We start from the raw sequence: 23979 nt of genomic DNA on the forward strand, positions 1-23979 counted from the left end.
ACTTAAAAAGGCACAATAAAATATGTTGATATCTCTATTAAAATATATGTCGAGAATATGGAATGGATGGATTCCCCAAGGAGTGGTACAACCACATTCCAAGCCCGGTTACGACAGTAGGTCCATGCACAGTTCTATATGATCAACAAATCCACACTGACAAAACTGTGCCAGCCAACAAACCGGATATCATCCTGAGAAGCAAAATGCGAAAAAATGGCGTAAACTAATTGAAGTATCTGTGCCGGCAAAAAAAACACCACAGCAAAGAAGCAGACAAAAGGCTGAAATATAGAAATTTGGAAATTGAAATAGCCAGGATGTGGGGAACAAAAACAGGAATTATTCCGGTCATCGTGGGAGCATCGGGAGGACCCGATAAAAGGAAATATAAAGAAGATTTTGAAGACTTTAAAAGAAGAAACCATCCAGGAAATCGCACTATGCAGGACGATCCACATTCTTCGGAAAATATTATAAATAGAACCAACAAAATTCGAGCATTCATTTCTAAGGAATCGGGTAGAGACCTGGAAGAAATGAACTTTAAAACTCTGACAAGTATTTAAAAGCTTTGCGTGTTCAAAAGTGAAAATAATAATAATAAGAACGGTTAAAATGAATTAAATAAGTTGACATAACGTAACTGCATGTCAACTTATTTAATTAATTTTATTTGTTTTATTTAACAATTTTGTTATAAGTTATATATCAAAAGTTTTGTAATTTATTGTAGTTTATTGTAATATAATTAGTTTTTTTTATATTATTTAGTGATAATTATAATTCTCTTAAGTTTAAATTTACAAATACCAACAGTTCATGTGACAATATGGAGGTAGTTTAATAAAAATACTTGTAATTAGCTAATTTATTATATCAGATGGATATTAAATCTCTGTACATCTGATTTTATAAGTGTAAATTTACACCTCCATTTTCTTACGATTGGTTGATACATTTTAACGTATTTTGCAATTAAAAAAATCAAACATACTCGTGATTGGTTAATTTAAAGTATAAAAATCACACCTCCGTTTTCTTATGATTGGTTGATACATTTTACCGTATTTTGCAATTAAAAAAATCAAACATACTCGTGATTGGTTAATTTAAAATAATTAATCACGACATCTTCATTTTCACTCGTGATCGGAAAAAAAAATAAACCTCTTCATTCTTATGTTTTTCTGATACATCTTAACGAATTTTCGCATCAAAAATACACCGTTTTTCGTATTTTATTTTACATCTCCTTTTTCTTATGTTTTTGGGATACATTTTAAAGTATTTTATCATTAAAAATTGTTGTGAAAATTAAAATTTTGTATCAAAATTTTACACCTACATTTTAACTCGTGATTGGTCGGTACATTTCAACGTATTTTACCATTAAAAATTGTTGTGAAAATTAAAATTTTGTATCTTTGTTTACGCCTCCGTTTTCGCTCGTGATTGGTTGATACATTTTAACGTATTTTGCGATTAAAAGAATCAAAAATAATCGTGATTGGTTGATACATTTTATTGTATTTTGCGATTTAAAAAATCAAACATACTCGTGATTGGTTAATTTAAAATAACCAATCACGACATCTCCATTTTCACTCGTGATTGAAAAAAAAACTAAACCTCTTCATTCTTATGTTTTTCTGATACATCTTAACGTATTTTACCATATTTTTAGTGTAAAATTTTAAGATTAGAAAAATTCTGAACTGCCTTCAGATTACTTAAGTTTATAGGTACAAAATTGTGATTTGCATATTGTGTGCATAAATTAAGGATGAAATGCATGAGGGAAAATTATGAAATGGGGAAATAATAGGAAAATTAAGTATTGAATTAGTTCCGAGGAAAAAGTTATATGATAACTGATTCATAATTGTAATAGAGCAAAGTGAGAACAAGATAAAAGATAGAAGAACCAAAAGGCAAATCTTGTTCTATTGTCGGCCTAAATCAGCTGAACAAGGATGTGAATCTCACTTTTCCTGTTCCTGGACACCCCACACTGGAGCCCAGAATAGGAAATAACTCGTTTCCATCAAATAAAATGGTCTCAGTGAGACTTACAAGAATTATTGTGATGACATAGATTATAACAAGATGGAACCTATCCATCAGGCATGCAGCATCAGTGATATTCAGAGATTTATCCCTTAGGGATCGGCAGGTAGAAACCTGGAATAAATGTTGAAAAAGCTCCGACGAACATTAAGACGAATTGCCGTGATTATGAGTGAAAATAATATTAAAAAATTAATAAACTTTAAAATTATAAGTTTTTATTTTAAATCATAAATTATAAAAAAAAGTTTTTTTTTGTTGACCCAGGAGAAATGCAGTTATGCACTAACCCCCCGCAGAGGGAGTGCTTGACTCAGTTTGGAGTAAAAGCCAGACCGGGGACCCATAACCACTAAAACTCCTCGGCATGTCGCAAGAGCGTAGCTCTGGGGAGGGACGCTCGTGGAAGTAAAACCGACAGTTCAATCGCCCCTCTCCGGTAGAGCCAAAACGTTAACCGTTCCACACGATTCTCTGAGGGGAGGGGATTTGCTTTAATCTTCATCACCGGCGTCACCTCGAAGATGAGAACGCATCCCCCATAGGCGATTGGCATCTCTTTCGGGACTGCCTTTCACCCTTCGCTTGGAGGAGTTGGGTAGGAAGCTCGCATGCTTTCTGAGAATGCGATCGGGAGGGGAGATTTAGAACACCAAAACTTCACCACCTACCGTCTCCACCTGACCTAAAGAATAAAAATTAACAGTTAAGTGTTAGTTGTTGGTCACATCCTCTCTAGCGATGAGGAAGACAGTAGAAGAATCGACCAGGATCATCGATCCTCAAGATAGTTGGAAAATAAGAGACATGTGACGAAGTTTGCATTTGTCGCAGTGACTCAGGATCCGCCGTCTCCTGCAGCTTTCTACGCCTTGCGAGCTCCTCGCGACCTCCCACTTTGCTGGTGAGGAACTGGAGATACGCAACTGAAAAGAGGTGAATAACTTCACCACTCCGCGTTCCTTGAAGGTAGCACAGGTCTGCGAACATCCGCTGCACTTTACCTGTCAAGAAGCTGGAATACAGGAGCACGCCACTAACTCACGCCCCCCCGATATATTACATATTTTACTAAACGGGGAAAAAATTATTATTATTATTATTATTATTTGTTTATCACTCTTTTATCCCATTTAAACGTCAAACTTTTTCAATCCTTTTAATCTTAAATAAAATAAAAGGTTTTAGTATTAATATGAAATAAAAAAAAAATAAAGTTTTTGTGAAAATTTTTTTTTTATTTTTATTTTTACAGTGAAAAAAGCGATTTGAACAGCGAAATAAATAGAAAACAACAGCCTTCGGTCATTGTAGGGTCCGGACCGGTCACGACACCAGCCGAAATAATGTACAATTCTTCACCGGGACGAAGGCCACATACGATAACAGCTCACAGTGTCGGTGGTGGTGGTGGTGGCGGCGTCGGTGGTTCGCCGGAAGCAATGAAGGTGAGGCTTGCTGCTATGGTACTACAACCACCCACCCGAGTTTAGCTACTCGATAGATTGATAGACAGCACGCCTCACTCGTTTTTCTTTTTTTTTTTTTTTCTTGTTCGTTGATTGATGTCTGCTCTTATGTTTTTTTTTTTACATCTGCACAAACTAAATGTTTTTTTTTTTTTTTATAATTTCATGTTTATTATTATTTTTTTTTCTTGTGTTTATGTTTCGGCACTGTTGTTGTTGTTTTTTTTTTTTAAATTTTAACAAAACTCCGTGCGTACACAAAATAAATAATAACAAATGAATTGATTCGGTTTTTTATACATATGATAAACATCTTAAAAGACAATAATAATGATGCAGAGTGAGGTTATTATTATACTCCCCTGATCTCAAAAAAATTACACGATTAAAACGATTTATCGAACCGAATCGAATTAAACAAAACATATACAATAATATATATACAAAATGTGAATATATATTAATATAAATATAAATATATATATAGACATTTATTCGCGTTGAAGTGTTTCTATTTTTTTTTTTTTTTTTTTTTTTTTTTTACATTCCAAACTTGAAAAATTTTTTTCGAAACAAAAATAAACAATTTTATTTAAAAATTGTTTGTTAGAATTGATAATACGAAAATGTTTTTTTCTTTTTTTTTTTTGCTGGCCGTAAAAATTTTCTTTTTTTTTTTTAACGAAAATTAATTAACGACGGGTAACATTAATTTTCCCGCCCAAAAAGAAAAAAGAAAAAAAAAAGGAAAAACTTACAGCCAGTAAAATATTCAACATGTTACCAAAAACATATTTTTAAAAATAAATAAATAAACAAAACAAAAAGAAAAAAAAATGGCTTACCACAATTTTTTTTTTTAAAAAATTTAACACAACGGAAATCGTCAAGAAATTTTTTTGTTTTTTTATTTCCGGTTTTAATGTTTTTTTATTACAAAAATTTCTTGACCGTTAAATTTTATTAATTGATTGATTGATTATCATTATTCGAAAGGCTATTTGTGTTTTTTTTTTTTTTTTTTTTTTTCCAATCACCTTTCGAAGTTTGTAGTTATTCAATTTATTAATTATTATTATTATTATTATTAGTGATTGAATATATTGTTTTTATACTGTTGATATATAAAATCTGCAAAAAAAATAAATAAATAAATAAATTTTAATAATTTATTTAAAGTTTTATCGAGTTTTAATAAACAATCCGTTAACATAAACATACACACGCACATACACACACACGCACACACACATTCATCTCCAATCAAAAAAAAAAAAAAAAACAAAAAAACAAACCACTAAATGGTGTCGAAAACAAAATTTTTTATTTTATTTGCTTTTTAAACATTATTTCAAATTATTTAAATTATTAATTAGTTAATAATGAGACACACATTTATTGGGGGGGGGGGCGTAAAGCATGTGCCGTGCATGCTGCAAAAAAACAGGGAAAAAATTTTTTTATTTATTTATTTATTAATTTGAGCTTTTGCACTGCTTGCAACATGTTCGCACATGTTTTTTGTGTTCTTGCTTTTTTCAAATTATTTATTATTATTATTATTATTATTATTATTTGTCGTAGACGACAAATTTGTAATAGGAAATTTATTTTCGTTTAAATGCATGATTTCAAAAAAAAGTTTTTATTTACGATTATTATTATTATTTTTTTATTTCGAAATAATTTCCTACTGCAAATTTTATTTTTTTTTAAATTTTCCGAAAAAACTTTAACTTTTCAAAAACCTTTTTTTTTTCTTCCCTTCCTATTACGACTATCAACCCTTCGATCGCAATTCTAAAAGGAAGAAGAATAACCAAAAGGGCAAAATTCAATGATCAGTCGAAGAAAATAACCGTTTAAATATTTATTCCCATCGGAAAATTTTTTCAAAGAAACATAATCAAAAAATTTATCTTTCTGAATTAAACAAAGATTCCAAAGTTAAATTCAATTCCACACATGTTTATGTTTATGTTTTTTTTGATTCTTACTTACTTACATTCATTCCTCCGTGAATTTTTTCCAAACATTAAAATGTTTTTTTTTTTAATTAAATTAATTCCATTTCACTTGGCAAAAATTAACAAAAAAAACATTATGACGAGTTCCAGCGAAACGATGGAGATGTGATAACGACGAAGTTGAAAAAGCACACGTCGATTTACAACAATCCAAAAAATAAAATGGATTCCAGTACGGCCTCATCATTTTTGCCTCTCGATTATCACAACCTGAATCAACACAGGCAACAAACGGGGAAAACGGATTGCAAAGTTCGCGGAAAAGCGGATTGTTATTATTATTCGTGCATGATTGAAAATGGAAAACACAACAACATGATAACGGAAATTCCAATAAAAAAACAAACTCTATCAAAAGCTGTGATCAATTTTAAAAATTCGAGCCTAATTAAAACCGGTAATAATTTAAAAAACGATTTTAAAATATCGTCAAAAAAAAATTATTCGTCCGAACGTTATGATTATTCTCAGAGAACGTTGGATCATTCGATAACTCAAAAACTATTCGACGACATGGGTAACATTGCCGGAAGTAGTGAAAACAATATTTCATATTATTCAAATCGCGGTGTCAATTTAAATAAAATTGATTGTCCAACGACAAAACTCAAAGCCCTTCCATATTCTCTCGATGATTCTGATTTGTTCTTAGAAAATTCATATAGAAACAATTATAGAGATTCAGAAAGTGATTATTTATATAATGATAATGTTTATTATAAATCAAACAAAAGAGTTGCTCCCATTTACATGAAAAACTCATATGAACCTAAAAGCATCGACAGAATTGAAATATAATTAATTTTTATTAATAATAATAATAATTAATAGTTATCGAAACATGTTTACATCACTGCCTCTTTTTGGTTTTTACCACAGCGACTAATTAATATTATTTTTACATACCCACCTTATCGTTATTATGATTATTTGTCCTTGTCATTCATTGCTGGAGTGTGTGTGTGTTTATTCAACATTTCCATGCTGCAAAATAAAAAGTATCATACATTATTAAGCCATATTATGAAATAATCAATCAAATTAAATATTATTAATAAAAATTAAAAGGTTTTATACGAATAATTATTATTCAAAATTGTGATGAATGTTTCCACTCACTTAAATTCAAATCGATATGTTTTCAATTAAAATAAACCATAAAATACCATTTTGTGCCTTAATAAATTCATTAAAATCTTTAAAATATTTAATATATATTAAAATATATATATATATATAATTATGAAAAGTTTGTGTACTTTAAATAAATTTTAATTTTAACATGAGTAATAGATTATAATGATGATTATGAAAGTGTTGTGTATTATTATTACCATGAATAAGAAGAAAAATAATAAAAAAAGTTAAATTATATATATAATGTCATTTTAAAACAAAAAAAAAAATTTTTAATTAAATTTTGTTATGAATAAATGTATTTAAATAAAAAATTTATTAAATTTTAAAAAATATGTCTGCATTTTTATGTATATTTATACGTATACATATATATACCTAATTTATGTTATGATATGTAATTAAACCTTTTCTTTTAAAAAAAAAATTCTAATTCATCCTTACTTTATACATTTTTAAAGTAACCCTTAATGTCTGCTCCTCCAACTTTGTTTATATAATTTGAAATTATTCTGTTTTATTTCATTCGAAAATCCAATATAACGAGTTTCTACAACAGATAACAAGTAAAAAAATTTAAATTTTCTTATTTTTTTTATTTTTTCACAGCCGAAAAATTCAAAAATTAGTTTGAATGATAAAAAATATACAAAACGTGACGGTTGATGATAATTACACGAGACAACAAATGACGTAACAAGTTAATCTTACAGTTTTGCCAACTTAAATTTAAAAAAAAAAAATTAATGTTTCGAAAATTTCCGTTACACATATTCCATAAATATATACTCTGTGTGAAATGAAAACGACAAAGATTTATTTGAAATGTAATAATAACCTAGGGATAAAATTTCAAAAAGGTAACGTAACACATTTAATTAAATTTCTAAGGTAAACTTAATAATATTTAATAATCCATCAAGTTAATAAATTTGTACATAATAAAAAAAAGAAACAAAATACGTCATGGATACGTTTTGGTTATGTTTTATTCAAATCCAACGACGACATTTTTTCGTTTTTTTTTTATGATAATAAGGAAAACCTTTTTTGTTTTAATTTGGTGAGGGGGAAAAGAAAACACAAAAGTTACAAAATAATAAAAATTATATTCAATATTTTGTTTTATCATTAAAAAATAAAAACTTTTTTTTTTGAGAGTAGTGTATATATGTAAATCTATTGTTTTGTATAATCAATCAATCAATCACTATTAAATAAACGTTTTGTTTTTGGTAAAAATATTACATTAAATTAATAGACCGGCTATAATTTTACATTAAAAAAAAGAAACTTGTATGGATTAGTAATGAAAAACAAAAAAAAATCATTTTTTTTTCTTCCCTGATTCTCAAAAAGTTAATTGACAAATAAAAAAAGAAAAACTTGTTTGCTAAACTACTGTTCAAACTGATAAATATTATTACACTTGTTATTATTATTTAAAAAACCGTAAAAAAAATTATTATTGTTATTTTAATTGTCTTTGTTTGCTTGTGTTGTGTTGTATTGTTATTTTGTTGCCACAGTTTTTTTTAATACAGTAATATTCTTTTCTCTACTGGTTTTCTGCAAATTGGACACTCTGACATACGATCACCACACATTTGACAAGTTCCATGACCACAAAGGAATATCATGTTCTTTAACCTGTCCAAACAAACAGGACACATCGTCTGAAAAGCAGAAAAAAAAAAGAATTTAATCTTCCATGATGATATGCATTTATTTATATGAAAAAAAAAAGATGTCGTATCACACCTGTTCTTTGATGTCTTGAAGTTGCTGTTGAAGTTTTTGTATGTCGTTACTTGAAATATCTCTGCTTCCGTTATTCATGAGAGCACCACCGATTTGTTGTTCGACGTTACTCATGGCGGCGTTCGTTGTTTCTTCTTCTATGTTTTCAACGTCAGCCTTTGCACCTGGAAAATTCATTATAATTCATGAGTTTAATACTCCTGGAATTTTTCTTCTTATTCAAGAGAGCATAATGACAATCGATTGTACTTATTGCACCTGTACCGCCGCAGCAAACAACAAAAGGAACCATTTTTTCAATTTGAGTTCGACATTGCACGCATTTTTTCATCAATGGAGCACAAGATTCGCAAGCGCAAAGATGAGTGCACGGCCGAAATAAAACGGAAGCTTTCTTATCCGAACAAACGACGCATTCTTCTATCTAAATAATGAAGAAGAAAAGGTTGAAAAACCAGAAAAAACCTTTTTTTTTTCGTAACCAAAAAAACAAATACTAGCCTTGACTCTACCCCTTACGGGTTCGCGACAAATGAGACATTTTCGAACTCTTGGAGCACATACGGAGCAACAAGCAACATGTCCACAAGGCATGAATAAAATATCCCTTTTTAAATCCGAACAAACTAAACATTCGTCCAAAGTTGAATTTTCTCCGACAATATCCTGAGATGGTGGTTCGATTTGATCCCTGAAAGAAAATATTTGTTTAAGAAAAAATTAAACAATTCGTAATGAAAGAAAAAAGGAAACGGATATACATAATTCGTTAGGAAAAATAAAAAATTCGACGCCATCTTTGAATAAATAATAAAACGTTTTTAGTTCGTTAAAATGAACGATGGAGTCGCCACCGTTGATTATAATAAAAACAAAATAATATTTTTATTTTTTTTTTTTAACCATTTCGGTGGAAATTATTTACGGACACAAGTCAATAATTACATTATAAAAAAATGGAAAAAAATGGCGGGAAGTAATAAAAAGAATAATGATGTATACTCACGTATTTTTATCCTTATGACATTTTGCCAAAGCTTTACAAAGATTCGGATCAGGGCACAGGTCTAAAGGAGTTTGACCTTTTTTGTTTTTAAGAGTTAAATCTGCTCCGTTTCCTGCAAGGAAGCAAGCAATTGAAGCCGACGATTTTTTATCCGCTCCTTGACTTCCGAGATTCATCAATAACTGAAATTTTTTTACCGGAAACAGATGAGTAAAAAAAAAAAATTTTTCTCATAAATTTCCCCCCCCCCCCTCCTCCGAGAAGAAAAAAAAATCTTTCCCCCGGAATTACAGGAAATCGACAAAAAAAAAGAAAGGAAACCAATGATTTTTACAAATGAAAAAAAATTACTACGGATAATAATTCTAGAAAAAATTTTTTCTTTTCTTTCGATTTCGAAGAATGATGATGATAATGATAATGATAAAAAATATGATTTTGACTCACTTTTCCAACATCTTGAACGTCTTGCAATTGTCTCAATTGTGACAATGTATGATGACGAAGTGCTTCGTGCAATGGCGTATCACCATCTTTGTCTGGAATATTTAAATTCGAACCTTCTCTAACGAGCAACTGGAAAAACCAAACAAATAATTATTACAGGAACGTGGGGAGCTCATCAAAAAATGTCGGAGTTCGGAAAAAGTTTTCGTTTTCCCCCTCCGCCCCCCTCCCAACAAAAACTTTAAACGAAAAAAAAAAAAAAAAAAAAAGAAAAAAGAAAATTTTCGACAAGTATTATTATTTATGAAAAAATTTGTCGCCAACAATTGTGAAAATGAAAATAATAATAATAATTTATAAATGCCATTCAGTTTTTTTTTCTTTTATTTTCTCTGACAATTTTTTTTTTTTAAACGTGTGAAAAATTTTTAATTGTGTTAATTAAATTTCGTTCACGTAAATCCAAAAAGAAAAAATTGAAAAAAAAAAAGAAAAGTTTATAAACTTTAACAATTGCATCGAAAAAGGAGAAAGAAAAAAGAAAAATAAATAAAAACTAATAAAAATTTAGTAAAAAAGAGCAAAAAAAAAGTTTAAAAACAACAACAAATGTGGCGAATACAAAACAAAGCAAAACAAAACTAAAAAAAAAAAGGAAAAACTAAAAACTAAAATTGAAGAAGATTAGAAGAAAAACGTATAGGAAAAAAAAAAACAATTTTCCATCTTCCCTCTTTCCCCACCCCCCAAAAAAAGCAAAAACCAAGAACAGGACTGGGAAAATGAATAAGGAAGAAAAGAAAGGAAACAAAAAATTTTTAATAACAATAATAATTTTTGTTTGTTTTGTTTTGTTTGTTCGAGTTTTTTTTTTTGTTCCTTACTCTGACTATTTGTGTGTGCTGTCGTTCGACAGCCAAATGTAGTGCCGTTTGCAAATTGACGTTTTGAGAATTCATGTCTGCTTTTCCCTGTCGCACGAGCAATTCGGCAACTTCGACGTGATTGTTTAATGCGGCTAAATGCAACGCGGTGTAACCATCGTCTTTTTTCTCATCAACTATCCAAGGCCTCGGTAGTTTCATCAAAAGAATTCTCATCGCGCTGAAACAGACAAGAAACAAACAAAAAAAATAATTAATTTATATGTTTGAAAACGACAAATGGGAATGCATCGATTGATTCGACGTCGACAAAGATTATACCGGAGGGGTGATGAGAAAAGGGTGGCAGGAAGGCAAGAGGAGGGTTGGTAAAACAACGATGAAATTTTATAATTTACCCTTAAGAAACCATCCCAACCATTCGACGGTCATTAAATTTAAGGATTTCATTTATTTTAATTATGGAGCAAACGACAGCCGACGTTAATTTAATATTATTTTATTCCATAATTGATTATAACGGTGATTAATTTTTCCGCAAAATACCACATCGAAACGGTTTTTTCACCCTCCCCCCGATTCCGCCATTACCACCATTCTTACCCCTCCCTACCCCGTCCCTTACCCAACGGTTTTTTTATTACCCTTTTACCCCCGTAATAAAATATAATAATAATAATACGAAAGAATAATATTTATCGTCGGTTTATCTGTTAAGCTTCTGCGAGACCATTGATAATATATATATATATGGTTTTTCGAGATGATGATGTAATTTCCTGGGATTTCTAATAAATTCTATAGAAATTAAATGAAGATGAGACCAACGAAAAAAAAAAAAAAGGCAAATTTATAGAATGTGAAGATGAGATTACGTTCGTCGTTTCCGGTTTTTTTTTTTTTTTTTTTTGTGAGAGAACCAGCGGTTTTAGAAGGCGGTTTCAAACCCGATATTTCGCATCGTCGTTTTTCTTTTTTTGTTGAATAACAACATCAAAGTTGAAATCGTATTATGATGTCATAACATTTCATCTAATTTTCCAATTAAAACGAGGAAAATGTAAACTATTTTAATGAATGAAAACCTACGACCGATAATAATAATAATATTAATTAAAACGAGTGGGATTTTTTTTTTTTCCTCGATATACGTCACGCGTTCGGTGAACGCACGTAAAAAAATTTAAAATAATAGTTTGGGGATTTAATAAAACAGCTGTTTTTGAGTTTCGAACCAAAAAAAAAAAAAAAAAAGACCCACTCGTAGTTTAAATTAAAAAGGTTCGAACACTCCGAAGAAATCTTAAAATTCATAATAATAAACCAGATGGAAAAATTTGGTTAAGTTTAAACCGCCGCCATTGATATGACGTCACGACGAAGACGTTTTTACCACCCGTACGCGCGTAATAATGACACGTTAATGAATTATAAAAAAAAAAAATTTTTTATTTTTAAGATCAACTTTTCTCTCCCTCTCCCTCCCTCTCTCTCTCTCTTTCTTTCGGGATTTTTATAATTAAAATCGACTAAATATGGATTCCATGGAAAGAGAAGAAGAAGTAGGAGGAAGAGAAAAAAGGGAAGAAAAAAAAACGGGTGACTAAAATAAAATTAGTTCATTAGCACGTGCTGTATAGTTCGCTTTTAATTTTTATTATTATTATTATCATCATCATTATTATTATTATTTTTCCGTTTTTAAAACGTTTAAAACGACGATCGCTATTACTCTGCAGTCAATCACCTAATAAAAGAAAGAAAAAAAGAAAAAAAAAATCGTCGTTAAAATTTCAATGACTTCGAGTTGGGTCTGCACCAGAATGGGAAAAAAAATTCGAATCGCAAGAGTGACTGGAAAAGAATTTTTTTTTGTTTCTGCAAACTTTAGAACGATACCTATGACGTCACCAAACCCAAATTTAAAATTTTTTCTCTTAACTCTCCCGAAAATTTTGAACGAATCAATTACCTTCAGGAATTACTCTTCGGACAAACAAAGATTTTTTACAAATTTAAACAGACTCGACATTTTCATTAAATAATAATAATGATGATGATAATGATGATGATGATGATAATGACGATGATGATGATGATGAATCCTAAGAAAATAAATAAAACGTAAAAACGAAATTACAAATTTTCAACAAACAGAGACAAGTCGTATTAATTTTTTTTATTATTTTTTCGTAATTTTAAACTCAGCAGCAGGAGCAGCAGCAGACGAATAAAAAATTCAAAGACACAAAAAGAAAACCATATAGTTGACAAACAACCGTAAATAAAACAAATAACATTAGTAATAATAATAATAATAAAAGTTAAAAAAAAAAAAAAACATAAAAAGTATTAAAACTTGCATCGAAGAACAACAACAACAACAACAACAGACTTTCAATTAAAACTTTTTTAAGTTAAAAAAAAAATTAAACAAACTTTTTTTGATATCTGGAAAATGCAAAAAAAAATAAAACAAACAAACAACAGGAGAGTAAATTATTGTTTCTTAGAATTAACAATTAATTATTTAACAAACGAACAACAACAAACATTTTAAAGAAATCGGAAAAAATCAAAAGAAAAAGAAAAAAAGAAAATAAGGGAAATAAAAAACAAAAAGAATAACAAAAAAAGAAAAAAAAACAACAACAACAACATAAAAAGTCATCAAGTTTCATTCGTGAATGTTCTAACGGTATAATTGAAATTTCCTTTTCGTATGTTTATATTAAAAAAATGTAAGAGAGAGAGAGAGAGAGAGAGAAAAAGGAAAAGTAAAAAAACATGAGATAATGGGAGAGGCCAACATAATTTTAATTGCCATCAGTTTTACAACAACAAAAATCCTTGGACATGTTTTCGTGTTAATAACAACATTAATAAGAGAGAGAGAGAGAGAGAGAGAGAGAGAAATAATGTTTCAGTTCAGTAACTCTCGAGCTGGGACATAAGCCGCTGGAATATTATCATTATTATTAACGTCATGTTGTTTACGTCATTCGTCGGTTTAATCATGATGTCATAAAAAAACATTCGGGTTATCATCATCACGCGTGCGAAGAAGAACAAAAAAAAAAAAGATCCTGTGTTCTCCTGGAAAAATACGGTTGTTGCTGTTGTTGTTGTGTTTGTGCTCGTACGCGCGTGAATAAACAAAAAGTGAAAAAGAGAAAGAGAGAGAAAGAGAAAGAGAAAGAGAGAAAAAATAAATTGTGTGACAAAAATTAAAATAAAATTATTCGTTTTATTATAACGAAAAAAAAACATAATAATAATAATAATTTTAATTTCTGTCGTCTCCCCAAAAAAAAAAAAAAAAAAAAAAAAAAAAAAAAAAATTTTTTTTTGTCTTCTGCTTTTGTTTTTTGTTTCTGTTTTGTACTGTTATTTTTAAATTACCCTTTTTCTGCTGGAATCCATCATATTTTTTTTTTTTTGATGTTGTTGTAAACTTCTAACACGATAAAACAATTTTGACAGAGTTAATAAAGATAATAATGATAATAATAATATGCACACGAAATATTTTAATGAGTTTTTTTGCAATGTGAATAAATTTTTATGTTTTTCCAGGAGGAAAAATCACTCGGTTATTCTCCAGTTGAAAATGGATTCAAAAAAAGGAGTCAAAGGTAAATACAAATAATAATTTTTTCTTTTTTTTTGGTTCGTCATTTCCTTTCGTAGTAAAAAGTTCCCCCCACCTCTTTTTTACCACCACCACGACCCCTTCCAGGAATTCTCCAGAATCTTACCTTCGTCGGTATATATATATATAAAACGAAGAGCATTGACCCGTGTTTATTTATTTATTTATTTTTTTATACGCGGCATTTAAATTACTTTAAAAATCCAAACATAATTAAATCGATAAAATTTTATCGATCGATCCATCGATAGATCGATCGATTAATTATCATTAAATTATTTGGCACGGTAAAAGAAACAAAAGAAACGGATGTTTTTTTGTATAATAGTTTTAAAATTCGCATACGCGCGCACTTACGCACGCACGTTCGCACGCATTCAAATTAAACTCAGCTGACCGTAATGATGATTTCGAGAATGGTAAATAAACAAAAAAATAAATAAATAAATAAATTTATTATTTATTTATTTATTTATTTATTTTTATTACAAATGACATCGTCAACGAGGGAGATTTTTTTAAACGTGACGTTAAAATGTCGTACGTTTAGAATAATATCGTGCCGTTAGACTAAAATAGACATCGAATCCCTTGTTTTTTTCATTTTCGTTTTCGTTTTCTCTTTTATCCGAATCTCTATATTTAATATTATGATTGAAGTCAGTTTTGTGGCTTCAATCCAATATTAACAACAACAACAACAACCAGATATAATTATGTTGATAAAAAGAAAAGAGAAAGAGAGAGAGAGAGAAAGAGAGCATATCGTGATGGGGGAGGCCGGCCAAGAGGGTTTAAAAAAATTTATATATATATATATATATATAAAATTATTTCGAAATTGAAATTTTTAAGATTTAAACATAACAACAACAACAACAACCACAACAACGACGACGACAACGACAACAACAACGACAACGACAAACGCGTAGAATTTTTATTAATTAAAAAAAATGTTTTAAAAAATTTTTTTTTTTTAATTTACACGCCCGGATATTTTTTTTTTTGAGGGAAAAACAAAGAGAGAGAGAGAGACAGAGGAGGGTGAGAGAGAGAGACAGAGGGGGGTGAGAGAAAGAGAGACAGAGAGGGGGTGAAAGAGAGAGAGAGACAAAAAAATGTGACGAGGGTCAAGAGTCGAAGAACCTACATAACAAATGTTACATTAGTTAAATTTAATTCATTCTCCGATTGGCAAAAAAATTTTTTTTTTTAAATTTAAATTTAATTTTATTCTTTCCCGTTTCCGCCATTTTTTTCTTCTCTTCTATATTTTTGCGTAATAAAATTTTTATTTTATTACACGATACAATTTAATTTTCCCATCGATATTTTTTTTTTCTTTCTTTTGTACGATTATTATTATATTTCATAGAGAGAGAAAGAGAGAGAAAAAAAATCGTGTCAGGAATAATCAGAGATTTCATAAAATAAAAAAAAAATCTAATTTTTATTCTTACGAAAAAAAAAAAAAAAGTTAAAAAACTACGTTTTGAAAATTTTAACGAGACTCGTGGGTTTCCACTTTTCCCTCTCTCTCTCTCTCTCTTTTTTTTTCTTGCTTTCATTTTGAGAAAAAAAAAAAAAACCATAAAAACTTTTATAAAACCTAATAATAAAATTTTAAATGTTTGAATTATTATTATTATTTTAGCATTTTAAATTTAAAACAGAAACTCGACAAAAAAAAAATACCTGATTAAATTTTAAAAAAAAAAAAAGACAAAATTTTCGATTTTTCTGAAATTCGAGATTGAATGAAAGAACAACAACAACAACCCCTAATATTCAACATGGTCAAAAAGGCACAACCCAACAAACACACGACAACACATGGCCGACCCAAGTATAAAACCATAAGAAAAATTTTATATCATTTTGAAAACATTAAAATTTTTTAGTCTTTTATGATGATTTTTATGCCATCTTCCACCATCTTCAACATCCCTCTCCTCCTCCTCCTACTCCTTCTCTTCCATCTCATCATCCTAATCTCCTTCTTTTCCTTCATCATCCTCATCTTTTTTTTCCCATCTTCTTCTTCTTCTTCTTCTTCCCTCTTCTTTCTTCCGCCAAAATGCCATCATTCAAAAAAAAAACATGGTCGTCACATTTTCGAAAGTTTCACACACACACACACACATCGTATGTTTGTTAGTGTTTGTTGGTGTTTGTTAGTGAGAGTGTTTGTAGCTTTATTTGTGTTTGTAGTTTTTTATTTTGTTTTTTTACGTGCTAAAAAAAAAAACTTGGAAAGGTGAAAGGAAAAAAAATTTTTGGCATCGAAGGATGGATGGAAGGAAAAAAAAAACAAAAGAAAATTTTATTTTCCCCCCGTTCGCCCTGCCTGCCCCCCCCTTCGCGTGAAATCTCGCGTGCGGTATACGTGTGCGCAAACGTCAAGTAAATAATTTATTTATTTATTTATTATTAAAAAAGAAAGAAATAATAATCGTAATTCGATACGTTTACCATAACATTTAAAATAATTTTATTATTTAATCGCGATTATTAATTTCCATGTAATTTTCGCGTTCATCAACTTCCGTTTCCTTTTTTTCCCATTCCTTTATCTGTGTCTCTTATAATTTTTTGTCAAATATTTAAAACTAAAATTTATTTTAAATTATTAATAATAATATTATTATTAATGTTAATTTCTATTTAAAAATTCGGAGAGCAATAGACCAATTTATATTTTTTTTATAGAAGAGAGAGAGAGAGAGGGAGGAAGGGAGAGAAGAAGAAAGAGAAGAAGGGAGAGAGAAATTTATCAATTTTTCCCCATTCCCGTTTTATAAATAATCGCATCAAAGGTAAGAATAATTTAAAGTTGGCTAACCTGAAATTTCGAAAACGACGGAAGGAAAAAATAAATTAAATTAAATTATTTAATAAATTTATTAATTTAGTGCCTCAAGCACGTTCGGACAAAATGCGATGAACGGGAACAAAAAGAGAGAGAGAGAGAGACAGAGAGATGGGAGGGGGGAAAGAGAGGGGGAGAAAAAGGTTGAAAAAACATATTTTCTCTCATCTTTTTTTTTTCATATTTATAATTATTATTACGTAATTTAAATTAAATTTTTTTTTATTTTTTTGAACGATAGCAAAAATCGTTTCCGAGAATAATCGAAATAATCGAATTTTTTTTTTGCAAATTTTCTCTCTCTATCTCCCTCACAGGCTTTTCCATACCATTTTTCCAAATATAATTTTCCGAAAATTCACGTCACATGCGTCTGGGTTTACGACAAAAGACGTGGCGGTGGCGGAAAAACGAACAAACACCCAAGAAAGAAAATTTTATAAAATTTTCATCTCTCCCTCTCTCTCTCTCTCCTTAGGATTCTTATTATAAAATCCATTAACCGTAGCAAAGAAATTTCATTTAAGTTTTACAAAACCATTCCTTCCTTTTAAATACGAAATAAAGTTTTGCAATTTGCGGTTTTGTCCGCGTCACCGATTTCCCTTATTTGCCGCCATATAAGTACTCGGAAAATTTTTTTTCTTTTTTTTTTTTACCAAGTATTTCCGGTTTTTTTTTTTTTTTACCATCGATACGACAATAAATAAGTTTTATTAAAGTTTTTTTTTTTTTTTTATATACTTTCAATTCGTATTGCGGTTTTATTAAAATCGAATTCCCCCCCCCCGTTTTTTATTATTATTATCACTACGAGGATGAGTTAAGTCTCTCTCTCTCTTTCTCACGAGCTATTATTATATTATTATTATTATTACTTTCGTACCGTGAATCGACGTGTGAGTATAAAATAAATTAAAATACGATCTTTCTTTCTCTCTTTTTTGGAAAAGCATTTTAAAAAAAAAAAATCTCAGAGGCGAACAATTTTTTTTTCTTCTCTCTCTCTTTCTCTCTCTTTGCCCCTCTTCTCTCTTTTTTTTTCCTATCCCCCCCGGGGGTCGAAACGACGCAATAAAAATAAGAAAATAATTCTAAGACGGTGATCGAATGCTCAACCGATGTAAAACATCATCGCCAACGGTGGTAACGATCCTGGTGGTGGTATTATATTTATAATAATAATAATAATAATAATAATAATAATAATTCAAAAATAAAACCGTTACGTGAATCCGTTCGCACGGATTAAAAAAAAAAAAAAAAAATTTTTTTTTTTGTAATAAAATAAAATCGCCGCCGCGTGGACTTAAGCATCGGAAGGGATCGATCGATCTTTTCCGAATAATCTGAAATCGATTTTATTATTATTATTATTACATCTGTTATAATTTTAAAATAAGTAACATTCGAACGTTCAAACGTTCGACGATGATGATGATAATAATAATAATAATAATAATAATAATAATAATAAAAATCGTAAATCGTGATGATGAACGCGTTCGAATCCGCTTGAATTTTATAAATCGTAAATCCCATTCCCGATTATAAAAATATTTTTTTTTCGAAAAAATGATGTGGAAGGAATGGAAAAAAAAGTCTAGTTACACGTTAAAAAGCCAATAATAATAATAATAATAATAATAATAATAATAATAATAATAATAATAATAATAATAATAATAATAATAATAATAATAATAATAATATTTGTTTTATATATATATAAATAAACAAACGATTGAGCAGACGTCTCGAGCGTAGGAAAACAATAACACGCAATTACAGTAAAAAAATCAAAACGTGCATGCATACATAATAATAATAATAATAATAATTAAAATTATTAAAAGCAGACGATTTAATAATTATTAATATAATTTTATAACGCTTTCTCATTATTATTATTATTATTTTTCTGTTTTGTTTTTTTTTCTTATCGACGACGCCATTTTTATCTGAGGAAAAAACGGGGGAAAATTTTTTTTTATTCGCGTGACTTGTGCAACATCCGCCATTTTTTTTTTTTTTTTTACGATTGTTAACAACAGCAAACGTGTCGGTTTTTTTCGCATAATTTTTTTTCACCGCAACCTTTTTTTTTTTTTTTATTTGTTCGAAATGGAAAAAATTGAAATGTCGACGATAGAAAAAGAAAAAAAAAAATGTCAACTTTTGATTTTTTTTTTTTTTTTAAATTTTATTCATTTATTCCAACCATTTTTTTTTTATATTACGTATGCGTTCGTAATCGATGATTGGTTTCTTCTACATTCTCTTGTCTTCTCTTTTTCAATCGAATATAAAAAGGAAAAAATTCACAGCCTTGTATAAAAATTAAAACGCGGAACGAAATTTATAAAAAAAGGCTGTGGAAAATATAAAAACAAAAACGGACAATCCGACCCTGTTAAACCCCAAAAACAAAAACGATCTCGTATAAAAACCCATCATTTCTCTCTCTCTCTCTCTCTTCTCTGTGTGCGTGGGAGTGCGTGTGCGTACGCGTGCGTTTTTTTTTTTACCCTTATTATATAAACCACCGAATGCAACAAACGTTTCGATTAAATAAAAAAAAAAAATGACGGATTTAATCACGATTTAATCGACCGATTTTTCCGTTTTTCCCTTTCCCCCCCCAAAAAAAAAAAAAATCCGCCGTTCGAAATGTAAAATAAAATTTTTTTTTTTTTTAAAATTATTTTCGAAGTGTGACTGCAACAAAAAATAAATAAAAAACAAATGAGAGAGAAAGAGAGAGAGAGAGAGAATAACAACAAGCATGTGCAGAAGATTTTTAACAAAAAAAAAAAAAGATTTAAGGAGGAAAAAAAAAAAGAAGGCGAGAAGGTGAAGATGTCGAAAATAGAGAGGAAAACAGAGATGGGGAAGCGTGAGGGGGAGAGAGAGAGAGAGAGAGAGAGAGAGAGAGAGATTATGCTAAACCATGTGCGTTTGTGCGTTTGTTTGCGTGAGTTTGTATTTGTTTATATATATTTTTTTTTTCAAACTAAAAACACTCCGCCATTGTCGGTTTGCATTGGATTGTGTTACAATTTTTTTTTCCCATATCCCTTTATGTATACGCCGTTTGTTAACATACGCGCACACGCACACCTTTAACCTTTATTACTTATTTAACGCGGTAATTTTCCCATCTCTCTCTCACTCCCCCTCCCCCCCGTTTTAAAAAACAAAATTTATAATGATAATAATAATAATAATATTTTTATAAACGATTAAAAATTTCATCCTTTTTTAAAAGGCATAATATATATGTATATTGAATTTTTAATAACCTCTTTTCTCGGTGTAATTTTCACTCGTGTATACCCGCCATAATTTTTTATGGATATCCGGTTCGAGATCTTTCTATCAGGCTGACAAGAAAAGACAAAATTAAACGCGATAAGACGCGCCATATTTTTTTTTAAAATTGAAAATTAATAAACAATTAATAATTATTTATTTTATCATATATAAACGTCTTTTGCTTTAAAATAATAATAATTAAAATTAATTACAAACGTTGGTTGATTTCACTGTTGGAAAAATAAAGACGACGACAGCGACGACAGCAACGACGACGACGACAGCGATTATAATAAAATCTCGTAATTCGATATTGCAATAAAGTTTCAGGTTTTTTTTTTTTTTTAAATTTATTTTAAGCTCGAATTTTAAACTAAGTTATTATTATTATTATTTTTTTTTTTCGAAAATGAAAATAAGAGAAGAAGATATCGAGGGAGCCGTTAAAAAGGAGGGGGTGGTGGTGGGGGGAGCAAGAGTAAAAAGGCAAATTAAATCTTTGAAAATATAGCGTGCTATAAAAATTAATTTCATTTTTTTTGTAAAATAATTAAAAAGTAATAAGAAGAAAGGCTAAAAACTTTTTTTTTTTTTTAAAACCTTAAAAAAAAAAGGAAAAAAGATGAAGAAGAAAAAGGAAAAGAAGAAGGAGAGAAAAAAGGAGAAAGGAGGGGGGCGGCAAAGGGCTCTCTGGTTTTTGACTTTCGTCGAACCGTAAACATTTTTTTTTTTAAATCGTTCAACCAAATCAATCCGTGACGAGTTCAACCAATTAAAAAATTAAAAAAGAAAAGAAAAAAACAACAAAAATTTACAATTATTAAAGAAACAGCAACAGCAGCAACAACAGAAACAAACAACAAAAACAGCAACAGCAAAAACAACATCGATATAACATAACGTGAAAGATGAAACGGATGAAATTTACGACGTGGTGATGACGTCATAGAAATTTAAGAGATTCGAGGGGTTAAAATTAGGAAAATGATGATGGTAGTGATGGTGGGTAACCTCCCCTCCCACCCCTTACAAAAAAATATAGTGGAACTAGCTACGGAATACGATAAATTTAGTATAAAAAAAGTTTTAATTTGATAATTAAATGCGATACACCTCAGCGTAACGTAATACGGGGAAAATTTAAAAAAGAAAAACGAAAGAATAAGAAAATGGCGGAAATGAAAAAAAAAACAAAGAATTTAAAACGCATCAGTAATAAATTTCAACAACAACCAAAAAAAAAGTGAAAAGAAAAAAAATGGCGGACGCGGACGAAAATGGACCGAAAAAAAGAAAAGAAAAAAGTTTTAACCGAAATTATAATAATAGTATAAATGTGACCATTTCGAAAATGTGACAAAAAAAAAATTTTTTTTTTTCCTCTAAATTTTCCACCATCTTGATGATGACGTAATGATAATAAGATATTTTCTGTGGGATGACGCTCTGTGGAATTTTTTTCGGGGGGGGCGTGCGTGGGAGGGGTGAGGTGAGAAGGAGAGTAAAGTGAAAAAAATTTATAAATTACTACAAGGTATGGATGATTTAAAACGGCGGTGTTGGTGTCAACGGTTCTAAAACCGAAATTCCGTGAAGTCTCATCATCATCATCATCATCATTATTATCATTCTAAAAAAAAAAAAAAAATGGAAAGTCGCTACTAAAAATGCTTACGAGTTGAATCACGAGGAAAAAAATTTTTTTTTTTTTTAGACGATTGTTATTTGCAGAAGAAATTTACAAAGTCGGATTCATCAACAGCGTCGGTCGGGTCACAAAAATGGGTGTGGTGGTGGTAGTGGTGACGGGGGAGGGAGAGGGGGAGTAACGTCGGCGGGAAAAAGGGGAATGAAAACCGCACCGCGTGTGATGTGACGGCCAAGGAAAGGAAGCTTCATGTTCCTGCATATTGCAGATGAAAGAATCTAAATCGGTTTTTACACCACCACGTGGAGGAACCAGATATCCACCTAAGAAGCGCGCGACGGTGGCAGAGAGAGAGTTATTTTGAGAAATGACAAATTTGGATGAAGCTGGCATAGCTCAACACTCAAGTAGGGGGGCTCATGCTCTCTCTCTCTCTCTCTCTCTCTAAAGCCAATAATACATCTGGGGACCCATTTTTAGCCTGGGCTGGGCACGACGCCTGGGAGATTTTTTTCAACTTCAGTACAATCAATTTGACTCTTCGGGTTAGTCTTTATCCGACTTATAACCGCGAGAGACAGAGAATGGATATTCTCTCTCCCTCGCGACGTCGACGACAGTATACATAAAATTATTAATTATATTATTATTATTATTATTATTTTGTTACGGTTGTTTGTACAATAAGTTAATTCGTGCTTTTTTTAAAAATTTTATCACGTGAGTGTTTTAATAAAACAATCAACAATCAAGAAAATCAATATCGATTAAATCGATCGCATTATTCAATTCGAATACAACATAAAGAAGAAGGAAAAAAAAAGTCTACAAAGAGGACAACATGGGACGCGTTTGTTCGTTTGTTTGTTTGTTTGCCTCTTACTAGGTCCGTGCTTCCTTACTTCCCATATAGTGTTTGTTTTATGGAATGTAAAGAAGTATGGAGCCTGTACGGGCGAATCAACGTTGGAACACGCAAAAACTTTTCTTCTTCTTCTTCTTATTATTTTTATTTTATATTAATTTTTATTTGTTTGTAGCACTGTAATAAGAGAGTATAAAACAGGTTGGCCAACCTTTTTAAAAATTGTGTTTTCCCTCACTTACACTTCACCTTCTACTCCAATTTTTTTTCTTTTCTTTTCGTTCCTTTTTTTTAAATTTTTACGCGAATAAAAATTTATCGTCACATCTCAACTATTTGTGACGTCGTAATATAAAAAATCGATCCATCGATCGATGGATAGATCGAATTTTAAAAAACGTTAATAATAATAATAATAATAATAAACGAACGAGAAGATATTTATATACGTTGGGAAAGGGGAGAAAAAAGAAAGAAAAAAACAAATTAAAAATTTCCGGCGTCGAATTAAAATAATTTAAATCGATAGATCGATCGATCGATATATCGAAATAATTATTTAAAAAAATTAGAAAAAAAAACCCGATGCAATGCGGTAGAATAAAAAACGTAATAATAATAATAACTTTTCGATACATTTTAACGAGAAAGGATTTTTTGAACCGAGTGGAAATCGAAAAAAAATATAAACGTCACATAATTTTAACATCGGCAGAGAGAGAGAGAGTGAGAGAGATGAAAGAATGGGGGAAAGAGAGAGAGATAGAAGTAATACGCATGTTTTACGCGTTATTTAAAAAAAAAAATGTATATTTGAATTTTATTA

The 23979-nt window shown here is 29.8% G+C and overlaps 2 protein-coding genes and 1 non-coding gene across 3 annotated transcripts; 2 read left to right on the forward strand and 1 right to left on the reverse strand.

Moving 5' to 3' along the window:
• Positions 1–5728: 5728 nt before the first annotated feature.
• Phum_PHUM586150 (uncharacterized protein) lies at positions 5729–6320 on the forward strand (the record flags this gene model as incomplete). Its single annotated transcript, XM_002432421.1, has 2 exons — positions 5729–6254; positions 6301–6320. The coding sequence occupies 2 exons, from the start codon at positions 5729–5731 to the stop codon at positions 6318–6320; spliced, it is 546 nt and encodes a 181-aa protein (XP_002432466.1).
• A 1918-nt stretch (positions 6321–8238) lies between these two features.
• Positions 8239–11017, reverse strand: Phum_PHUM586160 (mind bomb, putative; the record flags this gene model as incomplete). The annotated part of the gene is made up of 7 exons (XM_002432422.1): positions 8239–8379; positions 8465–8628; positions 8714–8888; positions 8966–9155; positions 9471–9652; positions 9918–10046; positions 10802–11017. The coding sequence occupies 7 exons, from the start codon at positions 11015–11017 to the stop codon at positions 8239–8241; spliced, it is 1197 nt and encodes a 398-aa protein (XP_002432467.1).
• Positions 11018–23154: 12137 nt separating this feature from the next.
• Phum_PHUM586170 lies at positions 23155–23255 on the forward strand. Its single transcript, XR_009833554.1, has one exon. It is a non-coding gene; the product is annotated as a microRNA, putative (microRNA).
• The last annotated feature ends 724 nt before the right edge of the window (positions 23256–23979 follow it).

Source organism: Pediculus humanus, genomic scaffold (assembly GCF_000006295.1).
Source record: "Pediculus humanus corporis 1103172108310 genomic scaffold, whole genome shotgun sequence".
Classification (NCBI taxonomy): domain Eukaryota; kingdom Metazoa; phylum Arthropoda; class Insecta; order Psocodea; family Pediculidae; genus Pediculus; species Pediculus humanus.